We start from the raw sequence: 26924 nt of genomic DNA, 5'->3' as shown, positions 1-26924 counted from the left end.
AGTTGCTGCTGCATGCATGTATGCTCCCATAATACATACAATGCTCTCATCATAGTGTACATTGATTTGAAAAAGCATGATTGGGTGTGAAGCCAGTCTGTCGCCAGTCGGGGGGAAGATTTGGAATGTCCCGTCACGTGCGACGCGCTGCTGCCTTCCTTCGAGCGATGTGCGGAATGGGGCTCTTCGCGTGCCCCGTCGATCGGGCTTTTTCTCCCCCTGCACTCACTGACTGAGCTTCAAGGACCACTAGCACAACTTTCACCGATAGGCAGGAGAAGACCTTACTACGTAACGTAGACATAGAAGCACTATAGTCTGAGTACGCTTGCTCGGTCGTCTCTCTCCGCCCTTCTTTATCTCGAAAGGGAACCACGGCTCTAGGCCAGTTATCCCAAGGTTTCCCGCTCGCCATGAAGACTTTCACGGCGCTGGCCTCGCAAAGGTCCCTCAGGGGCGTCCTTTCCGTTAAGCTTTTCCTTTCCGCTAGACTCGGAGCTCGCTCCCTCTCAGTAGCTCCAGTGCGAGCTTCCTCTGCTCACCTCTCAAAGGCTTGCAGCAACGCTGGTCGTCATGGCATTTTGTTGCGGAACTTCAGCGTCGGAGCTCGCTCACTGCAGTCGACACCAGCTCTGCAGGACTTGGAAGACGAGGTTTTGGACTCTATCAACCGTAGAGGGGACAAGGCCGTAGATCTGGAGGATTTGGAGTCGCGGGTGGCTGCGGCCCAAAAGCAGAGCAGTCGGCCGATTTTCGAGGACGACGAGGAGCTTGTGTTCGAAGAGGAGGCCCAGGAGGACATCCCAGAGAACGCCAATGCGACGTTCGACTCCTTGGCGCTGAGCGAACCCACGCTGGCAGCGATGAAGCACAATTTTAAATTCAAACACGCTTCTCCCGTCCAGGAAGCCGTGTTGAAGCTGCTACCCACGGACAAGGACCTGCTCGTGCGGGCCAAGACGGGGACCGGGAAGACGCTAGCGTTCTTGATCGCTGCCCTGGAATCCGCCATCGCGCGCAAGGAAGGGCAGAGGTTCAAGGGTGACAGGATCACCGTGCTGTGCATCTCCCCAACCCGTGAGCTCGCCTTCCAGATCACCGCCGAAGCCGAGAAGCTGCTGCGGCCCCACAACTACCGCGTGAAACACGCCGTCGGAGGCGAGAAGCGGCTCCGCCAACTCGACGGTCTCGAGCAAAGCCGCGTCGATTTCCTCGTCGCGACCCCCGGCCGGCTCCTCGACCTCCTGCAAGGCTCCGCGCACCTCCGCGAGAAGCTCATGGGAATAGAGACCCTCATCTTCGACGAAGCCGACCAGCTCCTCGAAATGGGTTTCAAAGACGAGATCGAGAAAATCGCCGCCTTCCTCCCTAGCACCCGCCAAACCTTCATGTTCTCCGCCACCCTCTCCAAGCAAATCAAAGCCACCGCGCGATACGTCCTCAAACCCTCCTACGATTACGTCGACACCGTCCCCGAAAACGACGTCCCCACGCATGTCACCGTCAAACAAACTTACAGCATTGTACCGTACTCGCAGCAACTGCCGGTCCTGTACGACGTGATCCGCAAGCACCTCGACGCCAACCCGACCGCCAAAATCATCGTCTTCTTCCCGACCACCCGTATCGTTGCCTACCTCGCCCGCGCCTTCAACGAGCTCCGGCGGATGGATGTCCTCGAACTGCACTCCAAACTCGACCAAAACCAGCGCAGTAAAGTCGCTCACAAGTTCCGTCGGGCCACGTCCAGCGTTCTGTTCACGTCGGACGTCTCGGCGCGGGGTGTCGACTATCCCGGCGTCACGCTGGTCATCCAGATGGGCGCCCCGGGATCCATCGACTCGTACATCCACCGTATTGGCCGAACAGGTCGTGCAGGCGCAACAGGTGAAGGTCTCCTCATCCTCTCCGCCTACGAACGCGGCTTCCTGAACGCGTTGAAGGACGAGGTCCCGATCAAGCTGAACGTGGACATGAAGGATGCGGATGTCGATGACGAGATATTAGCAAAGATCCGCGTCGCGCAGAAGAGGGCTGAGCCGGGGTTAGTCAGGGAGTGCTATTCTGCTTATATTGGACACTGTACGTATTCCGCTTCATGTGCCCCCCCCCCCCATTTCACGTTTCATTCGAACATGTCTGATCTTCCCCTCTGTGTTTTTTTACAGTACGACAAAACTCCCAACTCCTCCGCCTCAACCCCGCCACGCAAAGGCAAGCCATCGACGACTTCACCTCCGGCGTCCTCGGCCTCTCCGAGCCGCCCGTCCGCGGCGGGTTCGACGCGTACCCCCAACCCGCCCGCCAGCCCTTCCAGCAGCGCAGGTATAGGGACGATGATAACTCGTTCTTTGGCGGGGGCGGGGGTGGGGATGACGGGTATGTTGCGGAGAGGAGTGGGCCGAGTGGACCGAAGAGGCGGAGTGGGGATGCGAGGGATAGAGGGGGGAAGACCCAGAGTTGGATGGGGAGGGGGTCTCAAGGGAGGAGGTAGACGGAGGCTTGCGTCTTTGTCAGATGGGATAGTAGCTAGGCCCCGTATATAGCCTTTTTTGTCCCCCGATCTTTATATTTATTCACGCATAGCACCAGGGGATGACGGAGAGGTATTGCATAGCGCAGGGAGATGCATTTTGTATGTATTATGTACACTGTATGTAAGGAGATGTGGTCCTACTCTGTATGTAGTGGGAAAGCGGGGGTCGTTCGGTATATAATGCATATGCAGTGACCTTCTTCGAATTGCGAATGAAGCTGTCGTGAGGTGTGCTACGCCCATGGGGGTACGTCCAAGCAACCCTCCGGGCGTCATACATGAGCCGGCATCTGTCGTCTACGCCACCCTCCCGTCCGTCGCAAGTATTAAATCTCGACCTCTCTACGCCCCCACCCCGGTCGCCCCAACCTCCTCCCCCTCCTCCTCCTCCCTCTCCAACCCCGCCAACCGCCCCACATCCCTCTCCAACCGTTCCCTCACCTCCACCGTCAGATCCGGATACACCCCCACCACAAACGCGACCATATCCCTTTCACTGCACTCGACCTTCGCCCGCGGGCCCCAGGAGTACTCGACCACGTCCGCGTCGACGCCGGGGGTTTTGACTTTGTCGAGGTAGGCGTGTTTTGTGAAGGTCGTTATGTGGTCGGAGATGAGGCCGAGGGTGCGGTGTGGGCGGGGGGAGGTGAGGTTGAGACCGAGGCGTTTTAGGTAGGTTGTTAGGTCGCCTGGTGGGAGGAAGATAGGGTTTGTGAGCTTACTTCTCAGACAAGCATGACACGTATGTTGTTCTGCTACCTTCTTCGATCCGCTTTCCATTCACGAGAATGATTCCCAGTATGATGCACAGAAGTACCATGACGAACTCCTCATCGCCCCAATCGACGACGGCCGCGCGTTCTTGTGGTGTGAGAGTGGAGCGGAGGACGTAGCTCCTGGTCGATGTGCTTTTGGCTGTTTGGGTCGCTGTGGCCGCTGCACATTCGTAAATGGGCGGTGTCTTCAGCACGGGATGCTGCTACGGGAATCTCCTCCTAAAAGCCCTGCTTCTCTCCCTCTCTCACCTCTCCGCGCAGCCTGAGTAGCGGTCTGCCGCTTGTCCCTCGTCGTCAGCTCCGCCATCTCCATCCCAAATGTGCTCCGTAACCGCTCCTGCGCGCGCTCAAACACCACGTTGAATGCTCGGGGATGGTCTTTCAGTACTAGCATAATCACCAGATGTCTCGTCAGCCGATCCCGGGCGCCATATGTAGGACAAGGTGAAATGATGTCTCACCTCGCTTGGTGATATCCTCCCTCTTCAACGGCTGCCGCCGCTGCTCCATCGCTAATGCGAGCCGTACGAGGTCTTTCACCATTCGATTTACATCCTACATGAATGGTCAGACCCTCAGGGTGAAGGGATAAAAGCCGGCGGGTCGATGATTTACCTCCTCCGACATATTCGTCTGCACATATCTCAACGCAGCCGGCACCGACTGCGAAGGCTGATTCTGTTGTTGAGCCTCGGGAACATCCTGTGTCTCCTCCTCCTCTTCTTCCTCGTGGTCCTCCTGCTAGTTCGGTCACCATCGCGTGAGATTTCCCAGGTTTTGTTTCATGGACTCTTACTCTGCATCTTGTGCAGTATCGCGCCGCCACATACCACGTGTCGCCGATTCGAGCGCCTGGGTTGTGTCTATTTGACGAAAAGGGTTCAGTTTACTCCAAGAATAGGGACAAGCCATTTGAAGATGATGTTCACCATATTGAAGGGCTACGGAGGTATCTATCAATCTTCTGCTGCGTCTGGAAGGAGTTTCCAGGACAAAGATGGGAGCTTATGGATGAGGAGACCGCATGTCCGAAAGCACTTTAATGCGAGGCTGCGCTCACGTGCCGCGACAATAAATGCCCCCCCTCGAGGTTGCACTTCTCGGTGCACAGGCTCTGCAACAACCCTGCATCCTAGCCTCTGTGAACCTGGGGCAGCGTGAATACAAATCCTTCGTCGCAATGACAACAGCTACTTACGGGGGAGGTACGTGGGCGCAGTTACTTGTCTGTCGTGCCACCACCATCGCGTCGATCCCCGAGGTGATCTACGGCTAAAGCAAAATGCCCTTCCTTTCGCAGACGAAGTCTCAGCCCTAGTCTTCGACATCGGCTCCTCGACCAGCAAAGTCGGATACGCGGGCGAAGACACTCCGAAAGCAGTATACCCGTCATGGGTTGGATACCCCGACGACACGGGCGCGGCGCCAATGGACACCGACGAGTCGAATAACGCGACGACGGGCGGGATGGTAGGGGAGGATGGGTCGGAGGTCAAAGCAGAGGGCGAGGACTCTGCAAAGCCGAAAGGGAAAAAGTTGAAGCCAAAGCGCTTTGTGGGCGAGACGGAGCTGTATCCCTGGCAGCCCAACGTGGAGTTGAAGAATCCGCTCAAGGAGGGTGTCGGTACGTGAGATGGACGGCAGACCTTGCTTGGACGTATGTACATTTCTATGGCCGCTCACGCCAGCGGTCACGTTTAGTGGAAGACTGGGAGACATATGAAGCGCTGTGGGATCACGCATTTTCGCGCCTGAGAGTGGACTCCAGCGAACACCCATTACTTCTCAGCGAGCCATCATGGAATCCGCGGGAATCGAGGGAAAAGCTGATCGAGCTGGCTTTCGAAAAATATAACGTGCCTTGCTTCTACCTTGCGAGGAATGCTGTCCTGGCTGCGTATGTGTTTTGATGCAGGTTTTAGCGATGTGCTTGTGGCGAGATGTTGACTGGGGTTTTTCACCGGTGGATAGATTCGCGGCTGGGAGGTCGACGGCGTTGGTATTGGATTCGGGCGGTGCGATGACAAGCGCTGTGCCGGTCGTCGATGGATACGTTCTGAAAAAAGGTTCGTAGAAACCACCAACCTTCTCCCCTCCCCATAATGCACACCGAGCAATGGTTGACTAACCGACCGTTGAATATCCGCAGCCATACAAAAGCAGCCTTTTGCAGGCAACTTCATCTCCGATCAGGCTCTCCTATACCTCGACCAACTGGGCATCAAAGTCACCCCACAGTACTTGGTCGCCAACAAACAAGCCGTCGATGCCGGGCAGCCCGCCAAGTATGACTTGAGGGAACGACCAAACACGCGTCCGTCGTACCATCGCTTGGCTGTTGAGGTTAGGATTCAGCGCCCGCGGGGGAAAGGGGACTTCCCGAATCACGTAAGCTGACAATCCCCTACCGTGCTCTAGCGCGCAATCGACGAGTTCAAGGAAACAGTATGCCACGTGTCCGAGTTCCAATTCGATGAAACGTAAGTCCTCATGTCATTTAATGTACACTGCGCTGCACGAATAAGTTTGATAGTACGTACTTAACCACCTTGCAACTTCGTATCCCCAGAGCATTGTTACAACGGCCTGTCAAGAACTACGAGTTCCCCGACGGCTACAACAACATCTTCGGCATTGAGCGCTTCAAGATCACCGAATCCATGTTCTCTCCAAAATACGTGTTGCCGGTACCGTATTCAACTCGTTTCACTGGGCCCGTTGCAATATGTTGCCCACGCTTACTACCAATCTCATCGCAAACAGGACCCATCACAACCCCCAGAAGCAGCCAACCTAGAACCGATCAGCGTGACCCGCCTGATACAGAACAGCATCAACATGTGCGATCCGGACCTACGGACGCTGCTGTACCCCAATGTCGTGCTCACGGGCGCGAATACCCTGCTGCCGGGCTTTGCGGACCGTGTGCACTCCGAGCTGTTGATTGCGGCGCCTGGGGTATGTATCAGCGGAGTTGATTAGAGCGTCCTACCCGAGTGTGGTGTGACTCCATATGTACGTAGAGCTAATCATCCGCTCTTGGTTCCCGTACAGTTCAAAACCAAAATCCAAGCAGCCGGTCAAACAACCGAACGCCGCTTCAGCCCCTGGATCGGCGGCTCCATCCTCGCCTCCCTCGGCACATTCCACCAGCTGTGGATCTCGAAGCAGGAGTATGAGGAGTCGGGGGTCAATGTCGAGAAGCGGTTGCATTAGGAGATGGAGGCGTGATGGAAGTGGGACGAGGGATGTATGTATATATAATGGAGGGTGGATGACTGCGAGGGAGTCATTGTTGCGCGCGGAAAGGTGGGGAGGGGAGTGATTACGACACGCATAGGGATAACGCCCGTCTCGCGAGACGACACAACCACGCGAGAACTGTTCCGCTCATGGGAGAGAAGCATATTACCGCAAATGTGCGAGAAACGCATCCAACCGGGCCCCTCTTGCTGATCCTTCGCGGATACGATTTCATGGACAACATGCGGTGAACGGCAAGCAGACGATGGGGATTGGATTCAACGGATCAGTGGGGGGAGGTTGCCACGGGGGCGATGGGTGCGGTTCATCGAAGGCGGGGACGTGTTGACTAGCTGGCTGGTGGCGAATGGGGTGCAGTTTGACATAGGGATGGGACGGACGGATGGATGTACCTACAGTAGCAAACCTTACAGAGAGCGTTCCCCACGACAGCTGTTGTTCATGACCCACCATCCGTCCTGTAAATATGAATATTTGAACGTAGCTCACATCGCGCTCCGCAGTTTGCATATCGAAACCTCTATCATATTGTCATTGCATATATACTGTACTACGTTACTACTCCATTTGAGAGAAAAAGGTGTCCGGTTTGAGTAAGCTATTGTCTGTCTATCTAGTGTAATGGTTTACTGTGACTATGTGAAGGGAAATATCTATAAGAAAAGTTTCTGGAACACGTCCTGATCTCATGGTTCGTTTTGGAGTCTGTGGTGCCGCGAGCCCGGGATAATTTGTCCGGGGCCACAGCCGAAAGTCCCATCGACCGGTACGCAATCTCAACGCCCAATCCAGTTCGTGCATCCACCCCGCCCGGCCTGTCTATGGTGCAACCCCTTCTGCATCCCTAGAGATTCAAAAGCAGCGTCTGCCGCTTATTAGCCCTCTGCCCCGGGGTTTCCGCGCGGTAGACCTTGGCGATATCCTTCTCGCAGTAAGCGCGGCCCTCAAAGGAGTAGTAGCTGTCCATGAGCGAGGCCTGGCAGAGGGCGCAGCACCAGCATTCTTGGTGGAAGCGTTTGCCCAGTTCGGGTATATCTGCGCAGGGGCCTGTGTGTGATGATATAACGGGAGTGGGTGAGGCATCACCGCTGACGTGCATGCAACCTATACGAGTTTCTTACCTTCGATTCCAGTTTGACACCCCCCACAAAGGGAGTTATTACGCTCATGGTAATGCAGCAGACACACGGGGTCGTTGTCAAACACGTAGAAGCGCCGGCCCTGGAAGGGTTGTCGGCACGTCGTGCACACGAAACATTCCTTGTGGTAGGTCGAGTTGAGCGCGTTGATCGTCTCGCCTTGCACGGGCGTGCCGCAGCCGCGGCAGGTTTCGGCGACGAGGGCTTGGTAGTCTTCTTCGCAGTATATCTGGTGTGGGGTGAGATGAGTTACCACTCCCGAAGTCCCCACAAAAACGGTCGTAGTTTATCACTCACCCTGCCTTCGCTCTCGAACACTTTGCCTCGGACGGGTTTGCGGCAAGCGCAACATTTCAGGTGTTCCTGATGCCATGGCTTTCCGAGTGCGTAGACAGGCTTCCCAGAGATGCTCTTATTGCTATTTCCCACCAAATGACGGGTGCCGATCAGTCACCTTCGCACGTCAACAACCAGGAGCATTTTTTCGTCTCGAAAACCTACCATCCAGCACACCTCGTCTCCAACACTCTCTGATAATCCTCCTCACAGTACGCCTGTCCATCATGCGGCACAAACGGCCGCGACTCGTCAAAGTCGCCCTCACACACCGTGCACCTGAAGCAGCGGATATGGTATACTTTCCCCAGCGCTTCGATCCGGTACGCATCCCGGGACCGTGCGATCTCCTGCCCGCAGCCGGCACATGGGGGCCGGCGGCGCGGCGGGGCTTCCAACTGGGATGCCGGGGCTCGTGCTGGTGCTGGTGCTGGGGCGGGAGACGGGGCTGTATGGCCTGCCCCTCGTTCGTGCTCCATGGCGGGGTCTGGTACGTCGTCCAGCTCGCCCATTAGGTCGTTGAGGAGGTTGTCAATTCCCGACTTGGCACGGCCACCACCGGCGCCATTGGCGTTCGAGCCGCCAAGACCGCCGTAAGCCTGTGGCCCGCCATAAGGCTGCGGGCTGCTGCTGTACGGCTGCTGCTGCTGTGAGCCGCTGAAAGGTTGCGAACCGCTGTATGGTTGCGCACTGCTATACGGCTGCTGTGAGCCGCTGTAAGGCTGCGAGCTGCCATAACCCTGCGAGCCGCTATACGGCTGCTCCTGCTGTTGCTGTTGGGACCCGTTGTAACCCTGCTGGGGGTGCTGGTCCTGGCGGCGGTCGAACTGGCTGGTTTGGATGTTGGGCAGGTATGGGTCCTTCTGCCGAGTTTTGCCCGTGCCGTTCTTCAATGCGCTACGAGGCATTGGCGGAGGTTGCTGTTGTTGCTGCTGTTGCCGAGCGCCACCGTCATAGAACGAAGCGCCGTCCTGGTAGTTGGCCATGGCTGTAAAGACTGTATGCTGTGGAGACAAAGGGGAATGGACAAGGTGTATGGTGTGTGCCCGGGTGAGATGTCAAAAGCGCTTTTCCACACTTCGAGCAAGTGTGAGTTTCCTGGACCCCGAGGCTTGCCTTTCCGGCGCCGCTCTGATTTGCAAGTCGTGCGCATAAAATGACAGCGCCCTCTCAATCCACGGATAATGCGTCTGGATCCCGTTCTATCACCAACGATCATCATACGTTGCCACTGCCAGATGATGATATCCCTGGCCGAAAGAGGGGAAACCATGGGGAGTGGCGCCCCCGCCGGCTCTTCTTGGCTTTTGGTTGCAGTTGTTGGCGCCATCGGAACCGTCGGTTGGCGCCCATCCGACTCTCGCTCGCCTCAGGCTCCGGGTGAAATTAATTCGTCCTCTTCATTCCAAGCCATCGGCTGGCGTCGCCTCTGTCGCCTGCATGGTTTTCTCTGCAAAATGTATCCATGATCCAAGGTCGGCTAAAGAGAAAACGCGATGTGAAAGGACCTCTGGCGCAGTTCTGACGGAGGCTAAACCAGAAAGGAGGAGGAGGGAAGGAGGAGGAGGAGGAAGCTCAACTCCCTCGCTCTTTATGCCAGAGTCACACCCGAGATGAGATGCTGCTCCACGACTTGACTTTTTCGGACATGGACTGCGTTATCGTCTGCTCACGTGATCGGCACGTCGTTGCTCCTTAAGATTAATCTTCTTTTTTCGGCTTTACTGCGAATTTGGAACGTCTCTTCCACACAGCAGAATGGGGGCGTGCTTCCCCGACTCCCGAGGCCGACTTTCTTGTACACAAAGACCCCGTGCAGACCGTATTCGATCGCAGCTTCGAAGATCCCAGCAACGACTGGTCGGACACAGACTACGCGCCTGTCGTCACCGGCTCGCGGCCTACCGAGAGCGTCTTCAACGAAGGCAGCAATTGTATATCGGTGATGTGGTGGAACATCGGATGCGGACTTGCCTCACTGAGCACGGAGGCATGTACTGTACGCGGAGGGTACGCAAGCCCCTATGATGACGGCAGTGCTGGATGCTATGTATGTACAGCCGCGGCATGCTCGCCGGCGTCTGATCCGACCATGCGTCCGGGCGTCTCATCAGCAGCCTCGACTGGTTTCAAGAACGAGTAGGGGGAAGCATGTAGCCCCCCGCGTGCGTCTGGCGCTGTGTGGCCGACGCAGGAGACCTTGCGCTGTGGGAGGGACACGGTGAATGTCGTGGTGGTCACGACTATGACCCGGTCCATCACAGGCACCACCCTGTCTGAGAAGAACTTGGGTGTCTCTAGATGCGTTGACTACTTCCCGACGCGGCGATGCACTGACTAACGGCCACGTTCATATCGGACAACTTTTGTTGTGTGGCTTGCTTCCCCGATTCGGCCCCAGAATCCCAATGAAAGCATGCATACATCAAATATACTCAGGTCTCTTGCAAGGATGCTCAAATATGCTAGGGTATATACAACCCTCCAAAGGCACCAGTATTATATTCCATATGAAAGGAAGCACAAAAAACGTGCCTGTGGCGCCCCATGAAAACAAAAACCGGGATGGTATACGGAAAACATCTAGGCGAGCTAGCTAGGTACACTAGTGCGGCGAAGGGGAGCAGGTTCAACGCGAACAGCATTTCTCACGCCAGGTACACATATACATCGGAATCCTTGGCGTCTCGTTCCAGGTATTCCCGGTCAATCAGGCTCTCTATGCGTTTTTTCAGGTCCGCCGGCTGGGAGCGCGTTGTTGGTCAGTCAGGTAGGTTACGAGAGGCCATTCGGACAAACCGCACTCACCTTAGCAGTAAACTTCAAAGCACTCCCCAGCTCCGCAATCAACTGACTATGCTTCAACCTCTTCCTACTTTTCATAATCCTCACCACCGCCGCATCCACACTATACTGCCTATCCTGAAACACGCCCTCCTCCGTCTTATCCCTCTCCTCGACCGTCTCCTTCATCTGAATCTGGTTGATCTTGATGCGGTACAGCGGGTTGTCAAAGTTGTCGTTGACCGTGAAGGCGTCGTCGGAGTGCAGGTCTTTTGTTTTGGCTTTTGTGGGGGTGCGCGGCGAGGCGGCGGATGTGGGGGACGAGGCGCTTTGGTCGATGTTCAGGATGCGGAGTTTGCCGAGGCTGAGGGATTGGAGGGTTCGGGTGACTTCTTTGTCGTCGAGGCCGGTTAGCTTGACGATGTCGGCATAGGTGAGACGTTCGTAGTCGTTGAAGAGTAGGATAACCATTGCTTGAAAGAGAGAGACCGATAACTCCTTCTTGCCCTGTCGTCGGTGTCAGAATGGGACGTATGCCAAATGTTTCTTCCCTTATTTCCTCCCCCTTCATGCAGTTCGCGTCCCTACCTTCTTGAACTCGCATCGCAAAATCCCAGATCCCAGCAGACTCTGCCACGTTAACCGTCGTCCCTTATGCTTGCTCTCGTAGAACTCCAAGAACACTTTCTGACATTGCTCTATCTGATGATGTCCCCATCCCAGTGAGTCATCCGTCCGCCTTAGCACCCCCAAGCGAACCATTATGTACCTCCGGAGGAACAAGGCATGGCACAGGCGTATATGTTGGCCAGTACCCATGTGTCAGGACGTTGACCGAGAAATCAATGTTGCCCAGTTGGGTGGTATACTTTGCTGACTGTAGCGTTATAAGGTGGCATAAGTGGCACGTAAGGGCTTATGGCTAGTCGATTCAAAGTACCTCCCGGAAGCTCGTCATGTAGTCCTTTGATATTTCGATGTCTTTGAACATTCCTTCGAGCTTCGATGTGAAACCCGGACCGCATTCTTCAGACAACACGCGGTTAGGGGACGGTGCCGGATGAGAAAATACTAAGGAGACATGAAGGAAACTTACCGATTTTGAGCTTGCTGAGCATACTCTTCTCAGCGTCCACGCTGGTACTCTTTTGCAAAAGGAGACGTTTTGCAAGGTCCTTCTTGTAAAACGCCTCGAAGATATCCTTTCCTGCGAGCAGTCCGTACGTCATCAGCATCCGAGCCACAGCGGACATACTTCCCCACCTCACATATAGCTCTCCATACCTTGGATGTATCTAAACAACAAAAGCGACTTATCCAACTGCGCCTCCAAATCCTCATCCGTCACGCCCTTGCTCGTCTTCAGCTTAGCGTCGATCCATTTAGCAACCAGCTCAGCAGGCCTGTTCTGCCGCTGGTTGATGAAGAATTCAAACGCCTCCTTCATGGCGTTGTGCATCGTGTCGCTGGACGCAAAGGATTCTTTGATGATGTCGATTACGCGGTCGCGGAAGGCGAGGAGGTCGTCGACCATGTTGACTTCGTCTTGAGATGTGACGATTTTTTGGCCGGTTTTCTGGGTATGGTTGGTATTGACGGTTAGCTTTTGCATGGCTCTATGCAGGAGTTGAACTCTGGGGGCGATTGTGACAGTACCCTCAGATAGGAGACGAAAGCCGTCCGCAGCTGGTCCAACGCTCCAACACGGGAGAACAGACTATACAGCTGGCCCAACTCTTTTATACTTGATGAGTCCATCAATTCGTCCAGCCCTGAAATCCATTAGAACATGAGAATGCCGTACCGGTCACTTCCCGCAACACGACCAAGACACGTCCGCAACTGCAACAAACCGTTATCCAACAACGCCTTCACATGTTTCCGAACCAGCATATTCTCCACAATCGCCAAAAGCCCCTTCCGGCTTCCCAAATCGAGATATCCCACGCCCGCCGTACACCGCTCCACCTCCTGCGCCAATCTTGCTCCTACATGCTGCAAGTACCGCCCCACAGCGGGTCCGCCTGCCGGCTGGTCCTCGAGTTCCGATACCAGCCGCCCTCCTTCGCGCTGGTAGTATTTTTCACTGGCATCTCGGAACACGGTGTCGAAGCTTGAGTAGTAGATCGAGAGGTCCATGAACATACGGAGGAGGGAACGGAGGAGGTTGCGGTCGATTTGTTCCCCATTTCTGTCGTACATGTTGAGGCGAAGTACGCGGGATGACTACCAGCATTGGAATATAGCATACCTCTCTCGCTCAATCTCCGCTAAAAGAGCGTGTACCAAGCGTGATTTCAACGGATGCGAGTCGTCTAATATCCTTTGCCGGTACAGTTCTAAGGCCATATCCCACAGCGACCGTAAGCCAGAGGTGTGCAGGACATATGTGCGATCCAGATAGAGAAATATGCTTCGAATCAAGATCTAGAGTGATACCCCGAGCGGTCAGTCCGTTTCCAGCATGTGCAGGTTCAACACCTGAATGGCAGGCTCTTACCATCTGCCGACAGTACGTGACCCACGAGTCGTTCACAACGTGTAAGATAGACGCAGTCGAACTTGTGCTGTAGATCCCATTTGGCGTAAGCTGTCATCCCACATAATCAAAATCAATCCCCCTCTCATAACGCCCACCTCTCCCCGATCCTCCTCAACTCCGCCTGAGCATGCCCATCACACAACGCCCTCAGATTCCCATACAGCTCATCCGCCTTCTTATGATAACACAGATTCTCACACGCCTGATACAGTTCCTCCAGACTATCCGGAATTGACTGCTGGGAGTGGATGGCGCGCACGGCTTGTTCGAGACGTGACCAGGTGTTTGCGACGTAGTTTTCGGGGAGTTTTGGTTTGACTGTACATTACAAGAAATACATTGATCAGTCACTCGTCTACTCGCGCGTGATGATGAAAACCCCACACACCTTTAAACGCCTTGATCACCAACTTCTTCGGCGCATCCCGCTTCGCCAGCCCCGGCCGAGTCCCCGTAGCCCCGGCAGCGGCACCACCCCCATCCGCAGCAACGCAGTACGCCGGTTCCTTCCCCTTCCCTTTATCCATCTGCGCCGCGCCGTCTTTTGCGGTTATGGTTAAATTCCCCTTTTGCTGCTGGTTATGTCCCAGTTTCAGTTTCTTCCCACTGCCGCTTCCGCCCCCGTTGTGGTTTGGATTGAGGGTGCTGCTGCTGCGGGAAGCGAAGCTGTCGAGCGTGGATTGGGTCGTGTCGAGGGTTTTGCGTTTCTTGCCTTCTGTGATGGATGAGACGTGGGAAAACGGGGTTTTCGCAGGTCAGTTTGCGGACTTCATAGTTCCCACACTACTTGGAGATCGCGTCACATGTGGAATGGCTTGTGGGATACGTACCACGCTCCCGTGCCGTCATACTACCCTGCAGGCCCAAAGATGCCAAACTTGTTTCTTGTGTCTGTTCTTGATCTTTGAAGACGGCGATTCGCACTTCTCTGTGCACAAAATACGGTCCCTGCGAGAGTGATAATTTCCGGACGAGAAATCTGGAGGGAAACTGAGGTCATGATAGTATGCACCGCGCGTCGCAGTTGAGTCACCACAGTTTTTCCCGCAAGAAAGCATGTGGATGGGATTTGTAACTTCTTCTAACGACGTGAGGTATGAATGAAGGTTAAGATTATGCACATATGTATTCGTTCTTCCACAAGTGAAGGTAGCTCTATCGATGGTATTCTCGCTATGCTGTCGCTGATGAACTATAGACAGGAAATAAAGAGCGCAGGGGGGGGTCACGTCGACCCAACATCAATCCCTACGCGTTGATTGATGTGAATGATGTCGCATCTCAAGGGGTGCTGTGCTTCGCAGGTTACGACGACTCCCCAGCACCAGCCTTCTTCTGCCCCTTCGCGGCATCATCCGCCGCCGCATCCGCCTTGTCAGCATGCACGCCCTTCTTTAGCTTATCCAAAGCAGCGCGGAAGAACCCCTTATGATCCTTCCCCTCCTCCTCCGCACCGGCACTATCACGGTTCTTCGGGGAGTTGTTGCGCCCCTTCTTACTGGCAGGAGAGGCAGCAGCATCGTCGGCATTCGCGTCAGCCTCTGCAGTAGTAGTCGACGTCTGTTTCCCGGGGCTACTTGCCTGAGAGGATGATGCCTTGTCCGACCGGGCGCCAAAGGCTTGCTCCAGCAGCTTCCTCTGCTCCGCGGTCAAGTGCTTGGGGAGCTTGACCCGTAATGTCACGTATTGGTCCCCGCGATCGCCGGGGCGGCCGTCGAGTTTGGCTACCCCGCGCTGCTTCAGGCGTTTCTGCTCCATGGGTTGTGTTCCTGGTGGAATGGTGAGTTCGACCTCGCCGTCGATAGTGGGAATGCGTATTGAGCCTCCCAATAAGGCTTTCTCGAGAGGTACTTCGGCCTCTACTTTGATATTCGGCCCATCTCGCTTGAACAAGTGATGCTCTTGGACCTAGAACAACAGCCGTCAGTAAAAGCAGAAGGGGAATCAAAGGCTCCTATGGGAGATACCAACCTTCAGACGCACGAACAGATCGCCATCCCGTCCGTCGCCTTCGAGAGGCGCATTCCCTTGCCCTTGCAGTCGTAGTTCCAGTCCATCAAAACTTCCTGGCGGGATCTGGATCTCCACTGTTCGCCTGCCCTTCACTCTTCCAATCCCATCGCAGGTGTTGCACTTTGACTCTGGCGGTATGCGGGATCCTGCGCCGCCACATGCGTCGCACATGGTCGACATGTGGTAACCGCCTCGCACATAGGATATCTATAAAGTTTCAACCGAAAGGTAAGCCTGTGTTCCCGTCGGGATGTGGACATTGTCGATAAAAACCCACCTGGCCATTTCCACCGCAAACCGAGCATCGTTTTAACTTTTCGCCCGGTTTCAACCCGCTTCCGGAGCACGGCTTACACTTCTGGATGGCCTCGAACGTGATAGATCTCTTCGATCCTTTGGCGGCATCCATGAACGGTACTTGCATGTTCACATTGATGGGTCGGGCTACTGCATCGAATCCACTCCGACCGCCTGCCGCGCCAGATCTCGGCCCTCCGAACCCAGCTCCGAAGAGCTGCTCAAAGATTTCTGGGCCGATACCACCAGCCCCGAATGGATTTCCACCGCCTGCCCCAAACCCTGCAAAACCATTGAAGCCGCCACCGAACCCGCCGCCGAAACCCCCAGCCCCCGTCGGCCCTTGTTCTCCAGTGAACGCTGCATGCCCGAAGTTGTCATAGTTTGCACGTTTCGAGTCGTCAGATAATATCTGGATGGGGAAAACCGAGCGCTCGTATCAGTAAACGGAATCCGGCACGACGAATTTTGGACAATGGAGCCTACATCGTACGCCTCCTGCACTTCGATGAACTTCTCCTTTGCACTGGGGTCCTTGCTCGTATCTGGATGGAAGTCCCGAGCAAGCTAAAAGGAATGATAAAGAGTTCAGCCGCAGTTCTATGGTTTGCGCGCAGTCCATGAAAAGGTGCCATACCTTGTAATACGCCTTCTTGATATCGCTCGCAGTCGCGTTCTTTTCCACCCCCAGGACTTTATACGCATCCCTTTTCGCCTTCCGCGGTACGTCTAGATGAGGAAGAGAGGGTGAGCGTCAGCAGCAGAATCCCTCGTCACAATCGAGGCAAGTTCTCTGCGCGAACTCACGAGTAGAGTGAAACGACCGTGTCTAGAAGTTGACGCACTGGTAAGCCAATTGCCGTTTCATTGAGCCACGGGAAGGAGAGAAGAACTAACCTGCTGCTTGCAGAAGCTAGTGCGACAGTCCGGTGCAGAAGACCTCCGGTCCGACCGTCGCTCAGCCCTGTTGCTATTGGTGATTGAGTTTGTGTGTAACGTGCGGACCTGCTTCAAAAAGCGAGGCTGGACGCAAAACGCCGATGACTTTGCCGGCAGGAATCTGCCGACCAGCGTAGGTGATAGGTGGCCAGTGCGAACCATTGTTGGTATTCGACGATAGCGACCGAGGAGAGGCGCGCGAGTCTAGCCGAAACGGGGTGTTAGTTCGTGTGTTATGGGTTTGCCCTGCGAACGAAGAAGCTGTTGGAACGTGGACGATTTCGAGAGAACGGAGGAAGGGCGAGGGGGAAACGCGCGTCGCATCGTCATGGCAACTTCTTTCTCGCGAACGCAACATCTGAGGGCAACCGGACTAGGAACTCGTGTGCAGAAAACTGAGGCTTATCCAGACGAGACATGCGCTCACTAACGGCGGTGGTGGCGACTGCACGGCGCCTTGCGCTTGGTCAGAGGAGGTCTCTACTATGCTCCGACAGACGGTCCTTCCACATCACAACAAAGTGCCGTGATGATGCCCTGCAAACTCCAGTCGAGGCGCTGAAGGGACGTGGCTTGCTCAACGCAGTTTCAAAGTGAGTGAGTATTGCGAGCCCGGCTGCGACAGTGGCACACGAGGGAGAGGGGACACTCTTCAGTAGCCAAAGCTTACCACCTTCGTCGTGCCCAGTCCAACCTTGTCCAGTTACCTAAAACAGACGCGCGCAACCGTCTACACCGGTTTTGACCCAACAGCCACGAGCCTCCACGTAGGCAACCTCCTGATGATAGTGGCACTGCTCCACTTTCAGGCTCAAGGGCATCAACCGATAGCACTGGTATGAACGCCTCCATGTTTCGTTGTTTTAGGTACTACCAGCTAAGGGTGATTGATGCCAGATAGGAGGGGCAACGGGATGTATAGGCGATCCGAGTGGAAAAAGCGTCGAGCGAAATGCGTTAGACGCGAAAACTCTGAATGCGAACATTAAGGGAATCGATGCGCAACTACGAGCTGTGTTCAAAAATGCCCACCGATACATGACGAAGCGGCGGGCAAATACGGTTCCCGAAAGCGATATCCCGCCAATAGCCATCCTCAACAACTTGGAGTGGCTGAAGGACATGACGTTGTTAGACTTCCTCGGCGATGCAGGAAGATTGGCACGCGTCTCGATAATGCTCTCCCGGGAAAGCGTGCAAAGGAGGCTCGACAGTTCAGAAGGGATCAGCTTCACCGAGTTCTCGTACCAGCTACTGCAAGGCTACGATTTCTATCACCTGCAAAAGACGAGGGATTGTCGTATCCAGATCGGTGGAAGTGATCAGTGGGGTAACATCATGGCGGGGATGGAGCTGATTCGCAAGAAAGCTGGGGTAGCAGCACCAGCGGGAGCGAACGCTGCTGAGGAGGGGCAAGAAGCCGAACCGCATGCATATGGGTTGACCCTCCCGCTGGTTACCAACGCCAAAGGGGAAAAGTTTGGAAAATCAGAAGGGAACGCCATATGGCTGGATCCGGAATTAGTTTCCCCGTATGAGTTTTACCAGGTAGGAGTTGCTCGCCTATTCACAAGTATTGCGTCGAGGTCTTATCTTACGCTATTCGATATGTAACCGTGTAGTTTTTTCGACGCACCCCCGACTCGGAGGTAGAAAAGTACCTGAACTACTTCACCCTCCTGCCCCGCGACAAGATCGCCGACGCTATGACGCGGCATGCGGAAAAGCCTGGCCGACACGTTCCCCAGCGGCTACTGGCGGCCGAAGTCACCGAGATGGTTCATGGAGGTGAGAACTCGCTGATGTACCGAACGTCGACGTGCTCTGCTTCTTACGTCCTATTCGTTGAACAGAGGTCGCATGCCAAAAAGCATCAACAATGAGCTCGGTCATGTTTGACGAAAGCCTGACAGATACTTCTTCCGCAAACATCATTGACGCCTTCGAAGGCGACTCGAGAATGGTGTCGGTGCCGAGAGATAAGGTGGTCGGAGCGGATATCGTCAGTGTCGCTTTGCTTGCTGGGGCCGTCCAGTCTAGATGTACGTGTGCCTGACTTTTTTCTCGCAATCAAGGATTTCTTTACTGATGGTCGTTACGTATGATAGCCGCAGGACGTAAGCTTCACTCGTCGGGTGGTCTATACCTTAACCAACGGCAGGTCGACCCTAAGACGCCGCTAGCAAATGCTGTGGTTTCGGAGAAGGATCTCATTGAAGGGGTCGTATGTGTGATCCGGACGGGGAAGAGTAATATGCGAGTTGTTCGTGTGAAGGACGCTTGATTGTGGGGAGGGATTACGGAGAACAGGTCGGCGTATTGTGAGTTTTGGGTGAGGTTAGTCGTACTGCATCCGTAGGAGATGACTTTTTGTCAATCGGTGCACGTAGATGTATCATCCCCTTATTGTGAAACATCAGCATATACATGGCGTGTACTGTCAATATGTACAGGTTCAGCGTTCTAGAGTCTCATACTTCAAAAGAAAGCATACCAAAAAGAACAAAGAGAATCCATCGCGGCAGGCATCACAACCAGACCTAACGTCGGCCCCAATGCCAAGCCCACCCTCACCCACCACCCTCCGCCCACCAACGAAGCCGCCGAAGAAGCCCCCGTCGGCCACCACTTCTCAAACGGACTCTTCCCGTCCACCGCCTTCCCCCCATTTAACGCCACCGTTCCCAACACCCCCACAACACCCACCCTCCTCTCCGCAACAGCAAACCCCGTCCGATTATTCTCCCAATCAAATATCGTATAAAACCTCCTCAACAGCCCATTCCCCAGTATTGCCGCCACAACGGGGACGTTGGGTCCCAACGATGTACGCACGGCGTCGCTGCCAACGAAGATGGATTGGTAGCCCTGCAAGCCGTTTGAGGAGGTGTAGGGGAGCATATATTCGGCGGGGGTTACGGTGAGGGGGACGGGGGTACCGGTGGGGCCGACGAAGAAGAGTGTGACGTTGCCGAGAGTGGTCGTGGAGAGGGTTACGTAGACTGTTGTGCTTGCGTCTGGGAGGGGGTGAGATGTTGAGGAATATGCGGACTGGGAGATGTGGGTTGTGAGTGGAAGTGCGTACCTTGTTGTATTGGGAATACCCCGGTCATATTCAGATGGATGCCATCAGCTACCGATTTCGGGAGGATGGCGAAAGACGTCCCCTGCAAATTCATATTCGGTAAGCTCCCCCAGTTTTGCCTGACTTGTAAAACGGCTCTTCTACACTCACTCACCGTATCAAAAACGGACAGAAAATTCTGCCCCCACTTCGCATCACTCACCCTCTCCCCCGCAGCCCCCCACCGATAACTCGCACCCACCGTCAACCCCTGAAAAAAGATAAAAGGCGCCGTCCCACTCCCATCCGGCGCAAACCCAAAACTCGGCACCCACATCACCTCCTCCTCGTCAAACTGCGCCCTATCCACGCCCCCAAACACCATCGCGCCCCCATACCCCGTCGCGTCGATGTGATACCCCACCGTCGGTGACGCCACCCGTTTGGACGCCAGAAGCTCTTGGAAGAACGTGCGACGCCCGGAACCTGTGGGATATGCCATCCCCATGATCCCATCCAACACCGCCCCCGTGGGATCATTCGTCTCCGTAACTTCCATAAGCGAGAGGGCAGGGACCGAGAGGCCCGCGACGGTGATGGTGTCCGTGGCGTAAAGACCGCTGACTTTTGTGCCGTCGGCGTAGGAGATGGAGGGGGCTGGGGAGGTCGAGGGGATGTAGGTGGAGGAGCGGGAGCCGTTGAATTTGGGGAGGTTCGCGCAGGTGGGGGTGGTGCATTTTGTGGAGCGGATCCAGAGTTGGTAGGAGCCTGTGTCGAACTGGGGGGGGATGTTTTCGAAGAATGAGTATCGGATAGCAATTTATGCTCGAAAATTTGAGCCGTTCAAACCCGCGCTTTTGACTCATCCTACATGTTCCCGCACAACACTAACCAGCGTGCTAAAAACCTGCTCCCCCATCCCCGCCCTCGCCGTCCCAAACGTCACATTCCCAAAGAACGCCAAAATCGGGTCCCGGTGCCCAATGAGGCCCTCACTAACAGTCTGCCGCCGCTCCAGCTCAGTCATCCCTTCGGTGTCGATACTGCGGGGTTGTATGCGTTGCAGGTTGGACATGTGGGCGCGCATGCCGGGGGAGGTTACGGGGATCCTGGGAGGAGTCCGGTGTGGATTAGATCTCTGCCGAGGTGATTGTGCGTGCATGTGTTTGCCAAACCCACCTGAATGGTTTGCCATCCTCGGACTCCTCCCGTACGTCTAGTTCCAATCGGTCAGATCTCCGTCCGGCTGGCGCTAGCGCTGGCGTTGCGTCCGTCGACAGGATTAGCCACACCCAGATGTGAAGCCATTGATGTAACCGCATTTCCCGTGGTAGGTATATACGTGATGCTTTTCTGCGATAGCAGGTAATTCTGGGAACAACGCCGGGTCCATCTGGGACGAATTGCTTGAATTCTAGGTTCTTGTTTGCGTCGGGGTTTGGAGAACGGAAAATTCGACACCGCGTTTGACGGGTTGTCAATCCGACATGCAGTACTTTTTGGGCAAGCGCCGAATAAGAGAAGCTATTGGAGCAGCCTCATTTTCCGAGCTCAATGCGCTCACAGCGCGATGCACCGAGTGGCATGTCCGACCCGAAGAACAGCGCAGAGTCAGTGTAACTCAACACACTGGTAGATGTCCTGGATATTGTCGCTGTGTCGGAAAGCCTCACAGATATAACGGATACTTTATGTTTTTCGCACATGTACAGTACCTCAGCAGGAAGATTGATTCATGATGCGGACCAGCTCATGCTGAGAAGGGAGTGGACATGTACACTGGCAAAGAAATGCTTTGGCAGAGGAGATTGAAAAAGCCTCCATCAACAGCGACATCATGCAAGAGAGATCTTGTAAGCGGATAACTGATAGCATACTTACTTAGAAGCTTGACTCTCCATGTCAGGAAAAAGAGCTAGGAAGAAGGCATTGGAGCACGTTTAGGCACACAAAAGGTTTCGCCAAGTGTTTGGGAACTCTTACAGTCACCGAGAAAATGAGCTGTGGCCAGGGAGGTTATCATCAACAAGCTTGTGTCCAAATTAGACAAACCGAAGGTGATGTAGTTCGCACCACCGAACAATGGAATGGTGCCGCGGACAGTTTGCTCGATTTGATTTGAACGTACGGCAAGCCCCGAACTCGTCAAGCATATAAACGATTAGCACACAATTATCACCGCACGGCTTTGAAGGTGCGTGTGGATCAATGGGTGCGGTTCCTTTGTTGAATGGAGCGCTGACGACCCGGCTTTGTTGGATGATTCCGGTTTAGATGCTGGAAGAACTGCAGACGACGCATCTGCGGCCGGTGATGCAGTATACGTTTGCGCAGAGCACGCGTGAGTATTACCTCTGCTACATCCAAGTTTTTCGGTCCTACGACGTTCCGGGGGTCCCTGTGCGCAGAGAAGTTCATCCCTATCATGCAGGATACGATTCGCAAACTGGTGCTGTTGGAGCTGCAAGAGTGGCTCGCCACGTACGTATCTCGTCTCGTCATGGCTGTCCTCTGCCTCTGCGGTGGGTGAAGGCGAAAAGAAGATTGTATGATTAACTTTGTGATGCCCCGGTGGTGTTCGCTCGATGTTCTCTATAGCCATATCCCCTTTGAGCCGCCCTGCCTTCAATTGGTTTCGAGCCATTATGGGCATCCAAATGGACGACAGTTCAGGGAGCCGAGGGCTTCATGTTTTTTACATACGGTGAGGTGGTTTTTAGCACCTGGCGCTGATAGCGTTCGACGGTACGCGTCCCCTTGCCCTACTTCAAAAGGGGCAGAAACCGCTGAAGCCGCCCAGCTTCATCACTCTCTCCCCCAAACGCAACCCACATCGCCCGTACTATCTTATGCACAGACTGTCCAGCGAGCAACTCCGTCTCACCCACCGGCACGCCCTCCGTCTGCATCTCCACCTTCGCCCTCTCAATCTCCACCGCCACGCCATGTCCCCATCACACCACACAATCACCCTCAACAACAAACAAGTACCCCTAACCCGCCTCCCCACCGCCACCCACATCGATCTCGAAGCCGTGCAACAATTCCAGCCGTTCCAGGCATGGACGGCCGCGATGTCGCGTGAGCTAGCCGGGGATCCCGAGTCATCACACCGCCGATCGTCTTCGCCATCACGGGGCGATGCAACCACGAATGCGCATGTAGGCGATCACGTCCATGTCCGCGGGGTGGAAGTCACAGACGTGGACACGTTCGGCAGCGGGAAGATTGGGTTTGTCAAGTTCCGGGCCGATGTGGTTTGGAAAGACGGTGATGACGCGCATCCTCCTGCCGCCAATGCTGATGATGGCTGGAAGAAGGAGGCCAAGATACCCGGGATAGTCTTCGCGCGCGGTGGGGCTGTTGCCATCTTGGTTCTCGTGCGGCCTGAGGGCTCAGACAAAAACAATAATAGCGATGACAAGACTACCGAGGAGGATGAGGAAAGAGTGGTCCTCGTCCTCCAACCGCGCATCCCGATCGCCTCCCTCTCCTTCGCCGAACTTCCCGCGGGGATGCTGGACGGAGACAACAAGTTCGCGGGCACCGCCGCGCGTGAGCTCGAGGAAGAGTGCGGGATCCGTATCCATGAAGACGAGTTGGTCGATCTCTCCGCGTTGCCGTACACCTCGAACTCGGGAAACCACATATCCGACGCCGACGACCTCCGCACCGCGGGAATCTTCCCCTCACCCGGCGGCTCCGACGAGTTCATCAAGATCTACCTAGCTCGCAAAACCCTCTCCCGCGATGACATCACACGTTTGGAAGGCCGCGAGGGCGGGTTGAGAGCCTCAGGGGAGCGGATCACCGTGCGGCTGGTGAGGTTGAGCGAGCTGTGGAGGGCTACGAGGGATATGAAGGCGTTTGTGGCGTTGAGTTTGTACGAGAGGGGGAGGAGGGAGGGGTTGGTTTAGTCTGGTGGGGGTGTTTGGAGGGTAGAATTGGGATTTGTACATATATTGGATTTTGGGGATGGTTTTTTTTTTTGAATGTGAATGAGGGACGGTCATGGTGGTTGCGAGATCTGGCCCGTCCGATCAGCAAGGTGCTGCGAAAGCATCGACGATGATACCTGTGCTCGGCAGACCTGGCGACAAAGACGGGTACGCGACCTGAACGACCCGCCGTGTGCAGTCCTGCTATGTCCGCGCACCCCCACCTCAGGTACACGAACATAAAAACTGTCGACCAGACATCCCCATCACCAAGGTCCCCCGATTTCAGACCCGAGCAAACCCCCCAACAACACAAACCCCTCCCAACAACTCCCTCATCACATCCTTATGATACGGTATATATTCATCACTCATGCATTTCCATGTGTCCCAAGGCAATCCCTCGCATGCGTGTATCTAGATAGCCTCAGTCAACAACCTGTTAAGCTTGTTGATCTTGGACGCAACAGAGAGGTCAATGGTTTTGTCTCCGAAATCGATGATGAGGCCGCCGAGGATGTTCGAGTCGACCTAAACACAAGAACGATTTCGTGGTTAGGGTGTGCGATTGATTAACTGAGTTCGGCAGAGGAGGGAATACGCATACGCACCTTGTTGTTGACGACAACCTTGGAGCCCTTCTCGATCAGGTTGCTCCTCAAGAGGATGCCTTCGAGGGTGGAAGAGGTCTTCGAGTCGAGGGTCTGTAGGGAAGTTCAGGAGTGGTCACATATGGTTGAATAAATGAGCGAAGGTTCATTGGGTTGGTTGGAACAATGCGTGGGTCAGGGGAATCTTGCGCCTTATTGACGCAATGTGGTGCTCGCTTCGCTCGCTGAGGCTCGCTTAGAGCCGTGCTTAGGGGAGTATTGCGCTTTTGGCGCAATGTGGCTCGCCTTGCTCGCGACCGAACCAAAACTTGCTTCGCTCACACCCACTGCGTTCGTCCTCGCTCTCTCTGTCACCCACCTTAGCAGAGATAACGGTCACCGACACCTCACGCCTGTGAGCAGCCATGAGTTGCTGAAACGCGGCCAAGACTTTCGTAGTCTGGTCGAGCCTTCCATTCTCAGCCAGGACATCGAAAAAGTTCTTTGTAATCTCGTTGAACTTGGCCGCCCCAAGCCCACTGTTCACCAGAGCCTTCTTGTCCTTCTTGTTGACAAGGGGGTCCTCGAGGGCGGTCTTGAACTTTTGTTGGGTGGAGAGGACCTGGCCGACAGTCTTGAGGTCGTTCTCCACCTTTTCGAGCGAGTTCTTCTTAATTGCGGCTGTGTAGAGGGCGGTTGCGTAACGGCCTTCGATGCCGTGGAGGGCTATTGGGACGGGGACGGCTTTGGCGGTGGCAGCCGTGGCGTAGGTCCGGCTGAGCTGATTGTCCCGTTGGGAAAAAGATCGCATTAGTTTCCCGCTGGGATTTGTCAAATGTGCACCGCCTCCGTCGTTTCTTCGATAGCGAGTTGGTGGTGGAATCTTAGTTGCTTGAGGGGCGGTCTTCTCCTTACCTGGGCGATAGGGGCCGCAGCCTTGACGACGTTCCTTGTGAAGAACATGACTGCAGAGTGTTGTGACGGGAGAGTGTCTTCTAGTTCCGTGCGAACCCACCAGATGCAAGCGTCGTTCGTCGTCGTCCTTGGTGGTGGTGGTTGTCGGGTTGCTCCGGGCGGTCGTCCATTTAAAACCGCCCAGAGTCACATGACTGGCCTTGGACCCGTGGGTGCGCGCCAGAGCCTCGCACCGTCGACTTGCCACAAGGGGGAGGTGCGTGCGAAGGAGCGCTCCCGCTTAATCGCGCACCCTCCTGCGTCCCTCACAGACCCTTTAGGACCAGGTTGAGGACAGACAGACAGACGACGCAAACGCAAACCTCATTCGTTTCCCTTCCCGCAAACTCCCAACAACAAATCCAATACACAACCCAGCACTCTTGCAATAACACAGCGCACAATGAACTCCCGCTCGGGTCTCGTCCTCGCTCGCCGCGCAGTCCAGCGCAGGTCAATGGCCACCACAGCCTCAGCCACACCCGCCAAATCCTCCTTGCCCCCTCTCGAATCCGTCATGCTCAAGGAGAACCACGACGCTAGGCACCACGCTAAAGGTATGCGTCTGAGGGCACTGAGGGGAACGTCTGGTTATGATGGATATTTAGTGGCAGGAAGTTGGAACTGGGTGGTGAAAGCAGCAAACAATGTGTGCCTGGGAATCCCGAATCGCGAATTACAGACAGGATTGCATAACCGCCCTACGAAATTCCACCCTCGCTGACAAAAATTCGCCCTGGTTCCCCTAGACGCCACCTCCTCATGGTTGAAGATCAACATCTTCCTCGTCTTCCCCGCCCTCGCCGGTGTCGCTTACTTCACCGGTCCTAAGGAAATCAAACACATTGCCCATATCAAGGAACACCCGCTGGAATGGAAGGCTATTCCTTACTTGCGCAAGCGGAAGAATGTATGTTGGGGCACCGAGAGTGGAGCGAGTGATGGTTATCGAGCGATAGCCAGGGTGGTGACCGAGCGTAGCGAGGGTTGTTCTTGTGGTGGTGTTGGCGAGTGGATTGGCCGCGAGCGTCAGGGAGCGATGCTGGTGTTCCGCGGCGAGCGCAGCGAGCGCCGCGTCGAAGGAGCAACACTTTTGAGCGGCAGCGAACAACCGTGCTTTCAAGGCGAGCAAAGCAAGCCCCTGTCTTCAACTGTGAGCGACAGCGAAACAAAATCGGTCATATTCCGCGCATCGCCCATATCTCCATGTCGCGAGCGGAGCGAGCACTGTCTCACGTTCATCAGTCCATCGCCTCGCTGAACGAAACACAACCTGTCGACTTTCCTACTGACATGATGATCTTGCTCCATATCTCATCAGGCCAACCCCTGGGGAGACAACAACCTGTTCTACTTCCCCGCAGGAAACCCCGTAAGTGGCATTCCCCGTCCTCATCTTCTCATATGGACCCCAACTCATTTCGATTTCGTTTTAGAAACCCGAGGCCGAGGAATAGACACTTCCACGGTCACATAGAGCAACACTCGACTCCCCTGTGAGGGACAAATATCGAAATAACCAAATATATCCCATTTTTCTACAAATCGTGTGGGGGATGAGTGGGCCCAGGGAGGCATTTGAGGAGGGGAAGGAGTGGATGGAAGAGAGTCTCTGCAGGAGTGCGACGGGGTTTGGGTTGGACGGGATGCTACTAGACTGGCACCGCTGTGCGTTCTTGGGAGCGCGGCTGGTGCAGTAGGATGTGCTAACATTCGGGGACGCAGACAGATGGAAGGCGTGCAGTCCTGATC

The 26924-nt window shown here is 55.1% G+C and overlaps 11 protein-coding genes across 11 annotated transcripts; 5 read left to right on the top strand and 6 right to left on the bottom strand.

The window, feature by feature from the left end:
- The first annotated feature begins 203 nt into the window (after positions 1-203).
- EV422DRAFT_578875 (P-loop containing nucleoside triphosphate hydrolase protein) lies at positions 204-2912 on the top strand. Its single transcript, XM_053073301.1, has 2 exons — positions 204-2082; positions 2169-2912. Exons 1-2 carry the CDS (start codon positions 414-416, stop codon positions 2492-2494), a joined length of 1995 nt encoding a protein of 664 aa, XP_052925314.1. The 5' UTR covers positions 204-413; the 3' UTR covers positions 2495-2912.
- Positions 2879-4244, bottom strand: EV422DRAFT_578874 (MAGE family-domain-containing protein; the record flags this gene model as incomplete). The annotated part of the gene is made up of 7 exons (XM_053073300.1): positions 2879-3225; positions 3296-3472; positions 3562-3699; positions 3774-3867; positions 3928-4053; positions 4143-4175; positions 4203-4244. The coding sequence occupies 7 exons, from the start codon at positions 4242-4244 to the stop codon at positions 2879-2881; spliced, it is 957 nt and encodes a 318-aa protein (XP_052925313.1).
- A 248-nt stretch (positions 4245-4492) lies between these two features.
- EV422DRAFT_568013 (actin family) lies at positions 4493-6528 on the top strand (the record flags this gene model as incomplete). The annotated part of the gene is made up of 9 exons (XM_053072605.1): positions 4493-4517; positions 4613-4936; positions 5014-5209; positions 5284-5378; positions 5462-5655; positions 5731-5792; positions 5882-5999; positions 6076-6270; positions 6367-6528. The coding sequence occupies 9 exons, from the start codon at positions 4493-4495 to the stop codon at positions 6526-6528; spliced, it is 1371 nt and encodes a 456-aa protein (XP_052925312.1).
- An 892-nt stretch (positions 6529-7420) lies between these two features.
- EV422DRAFT_496891 (uncharacterized protein) lies at positions 7421-8530 on the bottom strand (the record flags this gene model as incomplete). Its single annotated transcript, XM_053067908.1, has 4 exons — positions 7421-7623; positions 7698-7944; positions 8013-8133; positions 8217-8530. 4 exons carry the CDS (start codon positions 8528-8530, stop codon positions 7421-7423), a joined length of 885 nt encoding a protein of 294 aa, XP_052925311.1.
- Positions 8531-10504: 1974 nt separating this feature from the next.
- EV422DRAFT_531485 (ubiquitin-protein ligase, cullin 4) lies at positions 10505-14230 on the bottom strand. The gene is made up of 13 exons (XM_053070467.1): positions 13766-14230; positions 13473-13695; positions 13336-13402; positions 13087-13262; positions 12689-13026; positions 12492-12607; positions 12120-12411; positions 11932-12042; positions 11776-11861; positions 11605-11712; positions 11424-11537; positions 10860-11342; positions 10505-10795 (listed from the first exon to the last, which is right to left on the bottom strand). The coding sequence occupies exons 1-13, from the start codon at positions 13902-13904 to the stop codon at positions 10700-10702; spliced, it is 2349 nt and encodes a 782-aa protein (XP_052925310.1). The 5' UTR covers positions 13905-14230; the 3' UTR covers positions 10505-10699.
- Positions 14231-14383: 153 nt separating this feature from the next.
- On the bottom strand, positions 14384-16949 carry EV422DRAFT_77333 (uncharacterized protein). Its single transcript, XM_053074383.1, has 8 exons — positions 16585-16949; positions 16495-16516; positions 16325-16416; positions 16174-16254; positions 15668-16099; positions 15349-15597; positions 14959-15285; positions 14384-14875 (listed from the first exon to the last, which is right to left on the bottom strand). The coding sequence occupies exons 1-8, from the start codon at positions 16786-16788 to the stop codon at positions 14873-14875; spliced, it is 1410 nt and encodes a 469-aa protein (XP_052925309.1). The 5' UTR covers positions 16789-16949; the 3' UTR covers positions 14384-14872.
- EV422DRAFT_531475 (putative tyrosine-tRNA ligase) lies at positions 16917-19226 on the top strand. Its single transcript, XM_053070466.1, has 6 exons — positions 16917-17219; positions 17315-17462; positions 17524-18174; positions 18249-18414; positions 18480-18668; positions 18735-19226. Exons 1-6 carry the CDS (start codon positions 17044-17046, stop codon positions 18908-18910), a joined length of 1506 nt encoding a protein of 501 aa, XP_052925308.1. The 5' UTR covers positions 16917-17043; the 3' UTR covers positions 18911-19226.
- EV422DRAFT_77364 (aspartic peptidase domain-containing protein) lies at positions 18894-21115 on the bottom strand. The gene is made up of 5 exons (XM_053074384.1): positions 20870-21115; positions 20583-20799; positions 19866-20468; positions 19712-19793; positions 18894-19643 (listed from the first exon to the last, which is right to left on the bottom strand). Exons 1-5 carry the CDS (start codon positions 21010-21012, stop codon positions 19105-19107), a joined length of 1584 nt encoding a protein of 527 aa, XP_052925307.1. The 5' UTR covers positions 21013-21115; the 3' UTR covers positions 18894-19104.
- Positions 21116-22368: 1253 nt separating this feature from the next.
- EV422DRAFT_531470 (uncharacterized protein) lies at positions 22369-23627 on the top strand. The gene has a single exon (XM_053070465.1). It carries the CDS (start codon positions 22540-22542, stop codon positions 23605-23607), a length of 1068 nt encoding a protein of 355 aa, XP_052925306.1. The 5' UTR covers positions 22369-22539; the 3' UTR covers positions 23608-23627.
- Positions 23628-25337, bottom strand: EV422DRAFT_531467 (F-type H+-transporting ATPase oligomycin sensitivity conferral protein). The gene is made up of 4 exons (XM_053070464.1): positions 25134-25337; positions 24598-24999; positions 24240-24332; positions 23628-24159 (listed from the first exon to the last, which is right to left on the bottom strand). The coding sequence occupies exons 1-4, from the start codon at positions 25179-25181 to the stop codon at positions 24046-24048; spliced, it is 657 nt and encodes a 218-aa protein (XP_052925305.1). The 5' UTR covers positions 25182-25337; the 3' UTR covers positions 23628-24045.
- A 151-nt stretch (positions 25338-25488) lies between these two features.
- Positions 25489-26629, top strand: EV422DRAFT_620474 (uncharacterized protein; the record flags this gene model as incomplete). The annotated part of the gene is made up of 4 exons (XM_053074098.1): positions 25489-25729; positions 25922-26082; positions 26494-26544; positions 26609-26629. Exons 1-4 carry the CDS (start codon positions 25576-25578, stop codon positions 26627-26629), a joined length of 387 nt encoding a protein of 128 aa, XP_052925304.1. The 5' UTR covers positions 25489-25575.
- Positions 26630-26924: the final 295 nt, after the last annotated feature.

Source organism: Fimicolochytrium jonesii, assembly GCF_025526975.1.
Source record: "Fimicolochytrium jonesii strain JEL569 chromosome Unknown EV422scaffold_13, whole genome shotgun sequence".
NCBI lineage: Eukaryota > Fungi > Chytridiomycota > Chytridiomycetes > Spizellomycetales > Powellomycetaceae > Fimicolochytrium > Fimicolochytrium jonesii.
Note: the sequence above shows the minus strand (reverse complement) of the source record. Positions and strands in the feature narration are given on the sequence as shown.

Excerpts from the sequence above, each read along its gene's own strand:
- EV422DRAFT_578875 (XM_053073301.1), top strand. The coding sequence starts at position 414 with ATGAAGACTTTCACGGCGCTGGCCTCGCAAAGGTCCCTCAGGGGCGTC. Across the intron at positions 2,083-2,168 it reads TTCTGCTTATATTGGACACT|TACGACAAAACTCCCAACTC; the intron begins GTACGTATTCCG and ends GTTTTTTTACAG.
- EV422DRAFT_531485 (XM_053070467.1), bottom strand. The coding sequence starts at position 13,904 with ATGGATAAAGGGAAGGGGAAGGAACCGGCGTACTGCGTTGCTGCGGAT. Across the intron at positions 12,608-12,688 it reads GAAGGCGTTGTTGGATAACG|GGCTGGACGAATTGATGGAC; the intron begins GTTTGTTGCAGT and ends AATGGATTTCAG. Across the intron at positions 12,412-12,491 it reads CTTTCGTCTCCTATCTGAGG|AAAACCGGCCAAAAAATCGT; the intron begins GTACTGTCACAA and ends AACCATACCCAG.
- EV422DRAFT_77333 (XM_053074383.1), bottom strand. The coding sequence starts at position 16,788 with ATGGTTCGCACTGGCCACCTATCACCTACGCTGGTCGGCAGATTCCTG. Across the intron at positions 16,255-16,324 it reads TCAAGAAGGCGTATTACAAG|CTTGCTCGGGACTTCCATCC; the intron begins GTATGGCACCTT and ends CATTCCTTTTAG. Across the intron at positions 15,286-15,348 it reads ATCTGTTCGTGCGTCTGAAG|GTCCAAGAGCATCACTTGTT; the intron begins GTTGGTATCTCC and ends CTGTTGTTCTAG.
- EV422DRAFT_531475 (XM_053070466.1), top strand. The coding sequence starts at position 17,044 with ATGCGCTCACTAACGGCGGTGGTGGCGACTGCACGGCGCCTTGCGCTT. Across the intron at positions 17,463-17,523 it reads GGCATCAACCGATAGCACTG|ATAGGAGGGGCAACGGGATG; the intron begins GTATGAACGCCT and ends GATTGATGCCAG. Across the intron at positions 18,669-18,734 it reads TGGGGCCGTCCAGTCTAGAT|CCGCAGGACGTAAGCTTCAC; the intron begins GTACGTGTGCCT and ends TACGTATGATAG.
- EV422DRAFT_77364 (XM_053074384.1), bottom strand. The coding sequence starts at position 21,012 with ATGCGGTTACATCAATGGCTTCACATCTGGGTGTGGCTAATCCTGTCG. Across the intron at positions 19,794-19,865 it reads TTCTGTCCGTTTTTGATACG|GGGACGTCTTTCGCCATCCT; the intron begins GTGAGTGAGTGT and ends ATGAATTTGCAG. Across the intron at positions 19,644-19,711 it reads GGTATTCCCAATACAACAAG|ACGCAAGCACAACAGTCTAC; the intron begins GTACGCACTTCC and ends ACCCCCTCCCAG.
- EV422DRAFT_531470 (XM_053070465.1), top strand. The coding sequence starts at position 22,540 with ATGCACAGACTGTCCAGCGAGCAACTCCGTCTCACCCACCGGCACGCC.
- EV422DRAFT_531467 (XM_053070464.1), bottom strand. The coding sequence starts at position 25,181 with ATGTTCTTCACAAGGAACGTCGTCAAGGCTGCGGCCCCTATCGCCCAG. Across the intron at positions 25,000-25,133 it reads CTGCGGCCCCTATCGCCCAG|CTCAGCCGGACCTACGCCAC; the intron begins GTAAGGAGAAGA and ends CGGGACAATCAG. Across the intron at positions 24,160-24,239 it reads AGGTTGTCGTCAACAACAAG|GTCGACTCGAACATCCTCGG; the intron begins GTGCGTATGCGT and ends TCTTGTGTTTAG.